Raw genomic sequence first — 9,724 nt, 5'->3', positions numbered from 1 at the left:
CCCAGCAGGCTGGTGAGCGAGCGGGTGGTGGCGGTGGCAGCGAGCGGTGCAGTGCACATTGGAGAGGGGGGCACAGAACGCGGCAGCTGGTGCCACTTGCGAGGGGGAGATACCCAGAGCGCAGACATGCAGAGCGCAGAGATCGCAGACAAGCCCAGTGGCTCATACACACGGGCACGAGAGGCAAAAGAATTCAAGGTGCTGGGAGGGTACTGTACACATCCAGGAAGCTGCTGGAGAAAAAGGCGAAAAAGGAACATGGCACAAGGGTTTTGCAGAGGCATGGAGAGAGTGCGCAGGGGGAGCGAAAAGGAGAGCAGGGTGGTCCAGAGCTGCGGCCTTGGTAGCGGTCCCCCAACTGGAGCGCTGGCAGCCCGGCAGCTCTGCCGCTTCTGCTGCGCAGACAAGTGCAGCGGCACACACACGCGGGCACGAGATGCAAAAAATTGGAAGGTGCTGGGGGGGTACTGTACACGTCCAGGCAGCTGCTGGAGGCGGGGGAAAAAGGGGAAAAAGGAACATGGCACAAGGGTTGCGCAGAGGCATGGAGATGAGCGCGCAGGGGGAGCGGAAAGGAGAGCAGGGTGGTCCAGAGCGGCGGCCTAGGTGGCGGGCCACCCCCCCGACTGGAGCGCTGGCAGCCCGGCAGAGGCGCGCTGCTGTTGCGCGCTGTCTAATACATCCAAACGTCCAGACGCATGGTGGCGTCCAGGCCGGGGCAGCCGACCTCCACATCCTGCTCCCAGTCCTGCCGCTCCTCAGCAGGCAGTGGCCCCTGCACGGCGATGACGCCGCGCACCTGCAGCTGGTTGGGCTGGGTGGCTTCCAGCAGCTTGGGGTTGGCCACGTGCAGCAGCCACACCATCACCTTGCCGGCCAGCTGCAGCTGCTGCCGCGCCTTGGACAGCCCTGCACAGCGCAGACAGGTGGTGGTGGCATGCAAGGCGCAGAGGCGCGCTTGGACGGCATGCAGGCAGCAACACCGGGAGCGGCAGGACGGTCACGACAGTCCACACAGTGACGACGCCAGCAGCAGGCAGAGCGACGGTGGCACGCACCATAAGCAGCAGCAGACGCACCCTTCTTGCTGGCTTTCGCTTCCATCACCTCCACGGCGGCCACGCCGTCCTGCACTGCCAGGCGCGGCTCGCCATAAAAATCCAGCGAGGTGCGAAGCTGGCCAGCCGCCAGCACCGCAACTAGCATCACGACGGGGGCGCATGCATCTCGCCGCTGCTTCAGCAGGAAGTTGCGCAGGCCGGCGCTGCCGCTGGGTGGGGCGTCGCTTGCCGTGGCGGCCTCTGCAAGGCGGGGGCAACCAGGAGGGTGGGTGCACCCTGTCAGAAGCAGGCACGTCGGTACGTATGCCAGAGGCAAGTTCGGGGCACAAAGTGAATAGCACTTGCACATAACCTGCCCCGCCCAGCAAGCATAACCCACACACTTCCCTACCCCCACAAAAGCCCTATGTGCCTCACTGGTGCAGTACTCCTGCAGGGTGGACACAAACGCGCGCCACCACCGCGCACCCTCGCCCGCGCCGTTCGGCTGCTCCAGAAGGAGCGCCTGCACCTGCAGCATCACAGCGCCAACTGGCATGTGTCACCCCAGGTGCACGGCGTGAACATGCAGGTGGGCATGCAGGTGGAAGAGCCAGCTGGCACGCACACAGACCAGGGAGCAGGCAATCAAGCATGCATGGCTCTGCCTTCTTGAGCGGGCTAGTGCATACATGCGGGCCGAAGAGTCGCCAAGCTTACCTCACCCCAGCGAAGCCCCTCCGCCTGCCACCACGCAGCACCGCTGCCTTGCCCAAACTGGGACGCGAGGCTGCGCATCTGCGGCTCCTGCGCCTGCAGCAAGATGGGCACGGCGCAGCGTTCACCCCCGTGCACGCCGTCCCGGGAGTGTTCACACACTGAAACAGACATGCAGCATGCAGCTCCTTGCCGCTTCCTGCAAAGCACCTTGCCGACGCCCGAGCCTGCCCCAAGAACCTTGCTCACCTCCAGTGCGCGCAGCACCATCTGCCGCAGCGCGAAGAAGCCACAGTGCCCTTTCAGCACAGCATCCAGCACAGCATCCTCGTTGGCCGGGTAGCGGTCGCAGCTCGCAATGGCGAGCAGGCCGTGCACTGCGCAGGAAGCGCGAGGGGGAGCGTGCGCAGCACAGCGTGGAGCGCAGCTTGCTTCGGTGGACCCGAAACGGGCAAGGCCCAAACTCAGGTATCAAGCAGACGCCGGGGCTGCGCCCACATGCTGGCAAAGCACAACCAAACCGCAGATGATGTTGCATGGCAAGGGGAGCGGCCAGGGGCCAGGCAGGCGCATAGCAGGCAGTGCAATGCTGCCTTGCTGTTGGGGGCTGCCCCAGCCTGTCGCTCACCGTCAGTGACTTGACAGCCTGGCCAGTATCCTGCCAGGCTGTCAAACCCAAAGCTCGCGCGAGCCAGAGACTCGGCATTCGCGCCTGTGGCGCGCGCGAGAGCCGCAAGCTGCTTGTGCACCGGGGTCAGGCTCTGGTCCAGGGCATCCTGTGTCACCATCCCGCTCAGCCTCTGGTCCAGGGCATCCTGTGTCACCATCCCGCTCAGCCTCTGGTCCAGGGCGTGCCCCAGGGCATCCTGTGTCACCATCCCGCTCAGCCTCTGGTCCAGGGCATCCATCGTCACCATCCCGCTCAGCCTCTGGTCCAGGACGTGCTCCAGGGCGTCCTGTGTCACCATCCTGCTCAGCCTCTGGGTAATCTGGCCTAACTGCTCCATCAGCGCATTGGCCACGCCCTCGCTGCACACACGAACGAAGGGCCAGGGCACGTTAATGGTGAGGTTACGAGGAACTGCCTCGGTTCTGCGCAGCGCTAGGCACCAGCATGCAGCCCCACCGCCGGCGCAGTGCTCAACACAACCACGCAGTCTGCAAGGTAAGCTTCAATTTATAAGCATGGCCTTCCAAATTCGGGGCGCCCCCTGCCAGCCCTGCTGCACAACTCCCACGCATCTCGGCTGCACCAACCAACAACCTACAAGCTGTGTTTAGCCCGCACACACCTCATGAGCAGCTCGCCGCCCTGGCTTGTTGGGCTGGGTTCCCTAGGTGGAGGCGGTGCAGCTGCCGCCAGCTCCGTCTCGTGTCCAAAGCCAACGCCTCCGCCCGGCATCGGCTCTCCAGCGCTGCAGCAGCAGGCAGAAACAGGCAGGGGCCCGTCAGGCGCAAGGGTCTTTGCAATGGAGCAGCAGACCGCAGACAATCCACCCAAACTGCAGCCCCCTCTGATGCGCCACACGATTGCGTCCATCAACAAAAACGAGAGGCAGGCGCTCTGCGGGGGCACCACTTACGTGCGTTGCACCTCGTCCTCCCTCAGCACAAGGGTCTCACCCTCTGGGGGCTCGTCAATACTGCAGACAGGGCATGCACAGGTCAGCAAGTATGTCGTCGCGAGGTAAAGGTGCGGCAGACTCAGCTTCCCGTGCAACGCATCGAGCAAGCTCACTGTGCCATGGTGGTGGGCTCCTCCCCACCGCTTCCAGGCTGTCGAAAGCGCTCTCGCGCCGTCTCTCCCCTGCAACGTACAACCAGTGAGATGACAGTAACGGCGGAGGCACTGTGCTCGACTGGCACAGCGGCAGGCAACAGCGGCAAGCAACCGGCAACCAAACACCAAGCTCAGGCTGGCTGAAACCTTACCTGCCCTGCTCCTCAGAGCCCTCCCGCTCCTTCTCACTGGAGCACGCCGCAGTATGCCGCAGGCGCTGCCGCTGCCTGTGCAGCTGCAGCTTGGCCGCTGCCGGCGTCACCCTCGTCGCTGCCGCACCAGCCGCAGGTGGTCTGGAGAACCAGCCGCCGGCAGCCGAAGGCCATGCCCCTTGGTGGCGTGCCGTTGGCGCCGCAGCTAGGCCAGGGTGAGGGAGGGAGCGCACGACAGCCTGCATGGGTGCCTCCAACCTTCTGACACCGCCGGGCCTTGCGGCCCAGAGCCCAAGTACTTGTGCTGGAGGGGTTTGGGAGCCAGCAGGGTGCGCCCGGGGAGGCGGAACGCAGGAGATAGGGATGCTGGGGGCGTGCGTAAGCACTGTGTTGCCTGTGGCCTCTCAAGTATGCAGAGGGTTGCTAAAGACACGGGGTCTGCTCGATTTGACCAATAGAGAAGGGCGCAGCAGCGCGCTGCAGCGGATACAGAGAGACACCCGTGGGAGCTGCACAATTGGGCACCTGCGCGCCAGTTTCGTTCGATCCTAAGCAGTAGCTGGCTCTCCGCACGGCAGCGGGCTCCGGCGCGCTCGGGCGCGCCTGGCTCGCCAACGCACGCCGCCAGCACCCGCCAGTTTGTGGCCGCCTGCGTGCCGCCCGTCGCTCGCCGCTGTTCACGCCTCCACCCATCTTGCTCTGCTCCAGTGCAGGTGCGCCACCATGGAACACCTTGAACAATGGAAGAGGTGGTGCACCGCGGCAGCGGCCACGCCGCGGCGGCGCGCCGCCTGGGCTGGCAGCCAGGCACCGGTAGTCCGCCGCCTGGCAGCGACGGCGGCAGGCACCTGGTAGAGGGTAGCCGACAGCTCAGGGAGCATCTGTTCTTCGAAGACGTAGGTGGCCAGGCCCCCGCTGCGGGGCCCGGCAGGCGCTGCCGCCCGAGTCGCCCCGCTGTGAGAGCCCCGCTCATAGCGCACGCACACGCTGCCGGCGGTGGATGTCCATGTGAGGTTGTGGACGTGCAGGAAGAAGGTGAAGGAACAACCCTTGCCCTTGTGTTTCCTCAGCAGGCCCGTCGCACTGATCTGTCAGGGCGTAGAACCAGAAATGTTGATGGAGGTGGATCCGCAGCGGTCCATTATCAATGGGAAGCGATATTGCCCATGCCGCGTCTTGGTCAGAATGGCAAGCCGCTGACGTGTCGGCCGCCGCAGCAGACAGAGCTCAAATTTTGTTGCTGTTGTGGCTGGTCTTACAACAGATGCATGCATTCAGAACAGGGTGCAGATGCAACAGACACACGAATGCACAGCAGAATCATGTCGGGCCATGGGGCCCAGCAGGCTGGTGAGCGAGCGGGTGGTGGCGGTGGCGGCTCGAGTGGCAGTGCCGCAATGCTGCATGCTAGGACGGGAACAGGTAAGCAGGCATGGCGCCCGCCAGAGTGCCGCCTGACACTGTCGTGCCACTGCCGTTGCCCGCCTGTGTCGACTCCAGCGGGGGGGCGTACGCGTTGCCAGCCTTGGCGTGCAGCAGCGGGCGGTAGCCGCCTGTGGACCGCACGCGCTGCACAGGAGCCGGCGGCAGCGTGGCGGGTGTGTGGGGCTGCGCGGCGGTGTAACCGTAGCCGCCGGCCGCCTGGTAGGCGCCGCCATCGGAAGGTGGCGGCATGCCAGCAGAGACGGCCTCAGGTGACACCTTGTGTGCCGCCACCGCCACCTCGGGCTGGTGGTAGCCGTACTGCTGGTCGCTGTACGTGTACTGCTGCAGCAGCGGCGTCTGCTGGCCGTACGCCTGCTGGGGCGCCTGCCGCCCGCCGTACGCCTGCTGGGGCTGGGGCTGGGTGTACGTGTACTGCTGGCTGTACCGCTGGTCGCTGTAAGCCTGGTGGGGCTGGCTGTAGGAGCTGTTCCGCTCCTGGCCGCTGTACTGGGGCTGCTCCTGCCCCTGCTGGCCGCTGTAGGCCTGCTGCTGGTAGTACTGTCCCTGTGGCTGCTGGGGGGCCTGCTGAGCCTGCTGGTGAGGCTGGCCCTGGGAGCGCTGCAGCGGGCCAGCATGGAACTGAACTGCCACAGGCTGCTGCTGGGGCTGGTACTGCATCTGGTACTGCGAGGAAGCTGGCTGTGCCTGGTACTCAAAGGATTGAGGCGGAGGTTGGTACTGCGCTGCACCCTGGTACTGTGCGTGCTGCTGGTAGTGGTCGCCGCTCGAGGCATAGTGCTGAGGCGGCGGCGCCGCCTCCTCCCGCGCCCGCGGCACATGGTACTGCTGCGGCGCCGCCTGCTCCGCGTGCGGCGGCAGCGGCAGCGGCAGCAGCCCGCCGGCGGCAAGGCTGCCAGCGGGAGTGACGCCAGAGCCGTCGGCATGGCTGTGCCCCACTGCCGCAGAGCCGTGGTGTGGCTGCGGTGGCATGGCCGCCGCCGACTCCTGGACTGCCTCCTCGGCAGATGCCGCGGCCCTCGCGGCGGCGCGCTTGGCCTGCCTGCCCTTGCCAGGCTTGGCTGCAGCTTTGTGGGATGCTTGCGGTGGCGGCGCCTCGTGCCCGCCGTTGGCCGCGCTCAAGTCGTCGGTACCTTCAACGTCAGCGGGGCCAGAGGCAGCTGCGTGCTGGCTGCCGCGGGAAGGTGGCGGCGCGTATGCCTGGAAGCCGGTCCTGACGCGCCGCCCGGAGCGCTCCCCGCTGGCAACGCTGGCAACGCTGGCAACGCTGCCGCTCCTGGCGGGCAGGAAGCCTGCCGGCAGCGGCGGCGGCACCCAGAAGCTGCTGCTGCTGCTGCTGCTGCTGCTGCTGCTGCGTGGGGGCTGGCTCCTGCGGTTCGGCATCGGGGTACGGCGCAGGCGCGGCCTTGCCGCGGCCGCCCTTGGCTTTGCCCAGGCCCTTGCCGCGGCCCGCGGCGGCCAGCGCGCCCTCGCCGCGCCCGCCAGACTGCGGGCGAGCTGCCACCAGCACCGCCGCCGCCGCCTGCCCTTCGCGAGATGCCGGCCGGGGCGGCGGCGGCGGCGGCGCCACCTGCACGCCGCCCGATGCGGGGCGGGGGCCCGGCGGCGGCGGCGGCGGCGGGCCGTTGCCCGACCCAGGGCGTGGCCCTGGGGGCGGCGGCGCCGGCTGCGACGCTGTGGGGGCGACGGGCTTGGGTTTGAGTGGCTGGGTGGCCAGGGAGGGGAACTGGGAGGCATCCGAACCCTGGCAGGCGGGGAAGGCGGGCAGACAGGAAGGCAGGGTAAGGCAGCGGGCAGGGGTAGGGGCAGAGGGGCAGGGGCAGAGGCAGCGGCAGGCCAGGCAGGCGGGGCCCTCGCCGTGCATCCCTCCCTCCCTACACACTGGGGAGGCTCCGCAGCTCCTCCCTCCCCTCCTGCTGCTGCTGCTGCTGCTGCTGCTGCTGCCACGACTGCTGATGCTGCTGTGGCCACGACTGCTGGTGCTGCTGCCGCCACGACTGCTGCTGGTGGTACTGCCGCCACGACTGCCGCTGCCGCCGCCCTGCAGGCTCACCTCGGGGGCGGGGCGAGACTCTTCTGCCATGCGCCGGCTCTCCTCCAGCGCAAGGCTCATCTGCACACGAAACAGGGACGGCACAGCAGCAGGCAGCCAGCAGGCGTGGGTGCAGAGGGGGGGATGGCGGCGGCCAGGGGCGTGCTGCCCGGGGGCGTGCAGGCTTCCTCGCCTCGCTGCCGGCTTCCAAAACTGAAAGCCATCCGAAACTACCCATCTCACGTACACAGACCACACACCCACACACACCCTGCCGCTGCTTCCCGCCACCTTCCCACCTGTATCGCCTCCTGCAGCGCCAGGTCCTCCTGGTACGCGCGGTACTGCTCCAGCCCCATGCCGTGGGCAGCCGCCTCGCGCGCCAGCGCGCCGCCGCCGCCGCCGCCGCCGCCGCCCGCCGCCGCCGCCAGCGCCGCCGCAGATGGGCGGTCTGACCCTGGCAAAGCGTCCTGCGGTGGGGGGAGTGAGCAGGGGGGTGGTGTGGCAGCAAGGGCGGCAGGCTGGGGATGGGAGGGAGGTGTGGCAGGGCGCGGGAGGGAGGAGGGCGGGCAGGGTGCGGCAGGGCGGCGTACACCGCTGCACGGCTTCCCGCCGGGCCCCCGTTGTTGGGAGTCGATCAGGCTGCCATACGGGACAGGGGTGCGCGCATTTGGATGCTCGACAGCCACTCACCGCTGCGCGCAGGACCTGCTCCCGCCTGGTGGGCGCGCGCATGGCGGGCTGGGCGGCAAAGGCGTCGCGAGGCGGCGTGGGCTTGCCGGCGCCTGATGACGCCACTCTAGCCGCCTGGTATCCCGCGGGCAGGCGGAACTCGTGAGGCACGGAGCTGCTGGGCTCGGGCTCGGGGTCAGGGCTGGCAGGCGCCGCCGCCGCCGCCGCAGCGGCAGCAGCGGCCGGCTTCGGCTTGGTGCCGCCGCCGGCGGCGCTGCTGGCGCTGCGGCTCAGGCCGCCGCCACTGCTGGCGCCGCTGGGCTGCCGCTGCATGCCTGCCGCCGACAGCTCGCTGCCCACGCTCTTGGTGCGCTTGGCGGCGGCGGGCGCCGCCGGCTGGCTGGCGGCCGCCTTGCCCGCTGGAGCGGCCGCCGCGGCTTTGCCAGCCGCCTCCCGCTGCGCCCGCCGCTTGGCCGACTCCGCCTCGCGCTCGTACTCTGCCTGCGCGCGTGCAATCACCTTCTGCCTCGCCTTCTCCTTGCGAGCCTCCTCCTGGCGCCGCCGCTCCGCGTCCGCCGCCGCCTCGGCCGCGCGCCGCTCCTCCACCGCACGGTCCACCTCGGCACGCTCAGCCTGCTTGGCCTTGCGCAGGCTCTTCTTGCCCTGCCCCGCGGGTGCGGCGACGGCAGCAGCGTCGGCCGCCTTCTCGCCAGCCGCCTGCGGTGCCACGCCGCTTGTGGCATACAGCGCCTCCACGCTCCACTCCCCCACAGCAGCCTGCTCGCCCTCGCCCTCGCCCCCATCCTCGCCGCCCTCCTCCTGCTTGCAGGGCCGCACCCTGCAGCCAGGTGGGGCGGGCAGGGCGGAAAAAGGGTGGCAGCGAAAACGTTGTGGGCGGCACAACACACACAGGACGCCATGTCAGCGCCGCCGCCGGCCCTGCCCTGCATGGCCCTGCCTGGCCGCCCCGCCCCCGCGCACTACCGCTCTGTACCGCCGTACCGCCGACGCTCACCTGAATGCATACTTGGTGCCTGGCATCAGGCCGCCAACCTCCACCCGCATCAGACCGTTGCGCACTTCCACCTCCTCCCACTCGCCCGGCTGCTGGCCGGGGATGACGGCGCGGTACTGCAGCTCCCAGTAGAAGCAGTCGGGAGGCTGCAGGGAGGGTGGAAGGGCAGGGCGCCACAGGTGCGTGGTATGGGTGTGCCTGGTGCTGCAGGAGGAAGAGCCCCATTCACCGCACCACGCCACACCATCCCACGCTGCACGCCACCACACCAGCTGAGCGCAACACCCAACCCAACCCTCACACACGGCCGCCTGCTCACCCTGTCGTGCTTGAAGTCTGACAGGCGGCTGGTCTTGCCGCGGTCGACATCCAGCGTGATGGAGCTGTTGCTGCAGCAGGGGCAGGCAGGCAGGGCAGGGCAGGGCAGGAGGCTGGCTGGAACCGGTGCCCTTGTACCGAGCCGGCAGGACAACCGGGCATGGTAAAAGGGGGGAGGCGGCATGGCATGAAGCATACAGCTGCTGGCCGCAGTGCGCAGCCCAATGCCTGCCCGCCCCCTGGCGCTTGCCTGTACGCCACGCGCGTGGGGCGCGACAGCTGGGCCAGCCAGCGCTGGTCGCGCTCGGCCAGCTCGCGCCGCCGCCGGTTGGCGGCATCGTACTGCAGCCAGAGAGGGGGGGAGAGGGTACAGTGTGCCTGTGAGTGTGTGTGTGTGTGTGTGTGTGTGAGAGAGAGAGAGAAGGATGCCGTCAAGCCCATTTGTGCGGGCGTTGCAGCAGGGCCGCGGCACCTTGCAGCACGGCCTCCGCCCGGATGGGTCCCGCGCCCCCGCCTGCCCCCGCCAGCCCACCTGCTCTTCACTCGGTCTGCTTC

General features: G+C 68.5%; 1 protein-coding gene across 1 annotated transcript; it reads right to left on the bottom strand.

Moving 5' to 3' along the window:
- Positions 1-2,504: 2,504 nt before the first annotated feature.
- On the bottom strand, positions 2,505-6,798 carry CHLNCDRAFT_14815 (hypothetical protein; the record flags this gene model as incomplete). The annotated part of the gene is made up of 2 exons (XM_005851111.1): positions 2,505-2,729; positions 6,709-6,798. Coding segments are annotated over 2 exons (315 nt in total), but the record flags the coding sequence as incomplete, so codon positions are not given.
- Between the last annotated feature and the right edge of the window lie 2,926 nt (positions 6,799-9,724).

The sequence above is a fragment of the Chlorella variabilis genome (genome assembly GCF_000147415.1).
Source record: "Chlorella variabilis unplaced genomic scaffold CHLNCscaffold_2, whole genome shotgun sequence".
Classification (NCBI taxonomy): Eukaryota; Viridiplantae; Chlorophyta; class Trebouxiophyceae; order Chlorellales; family Chlorellaceae; genus Chlorella; species Chlorella variabilis.
The sequence above is the reverse complement of the archived record's forward strand: the minus strand, read 5'-3'. Positions and strand labels throughout refer to the sequence as shown.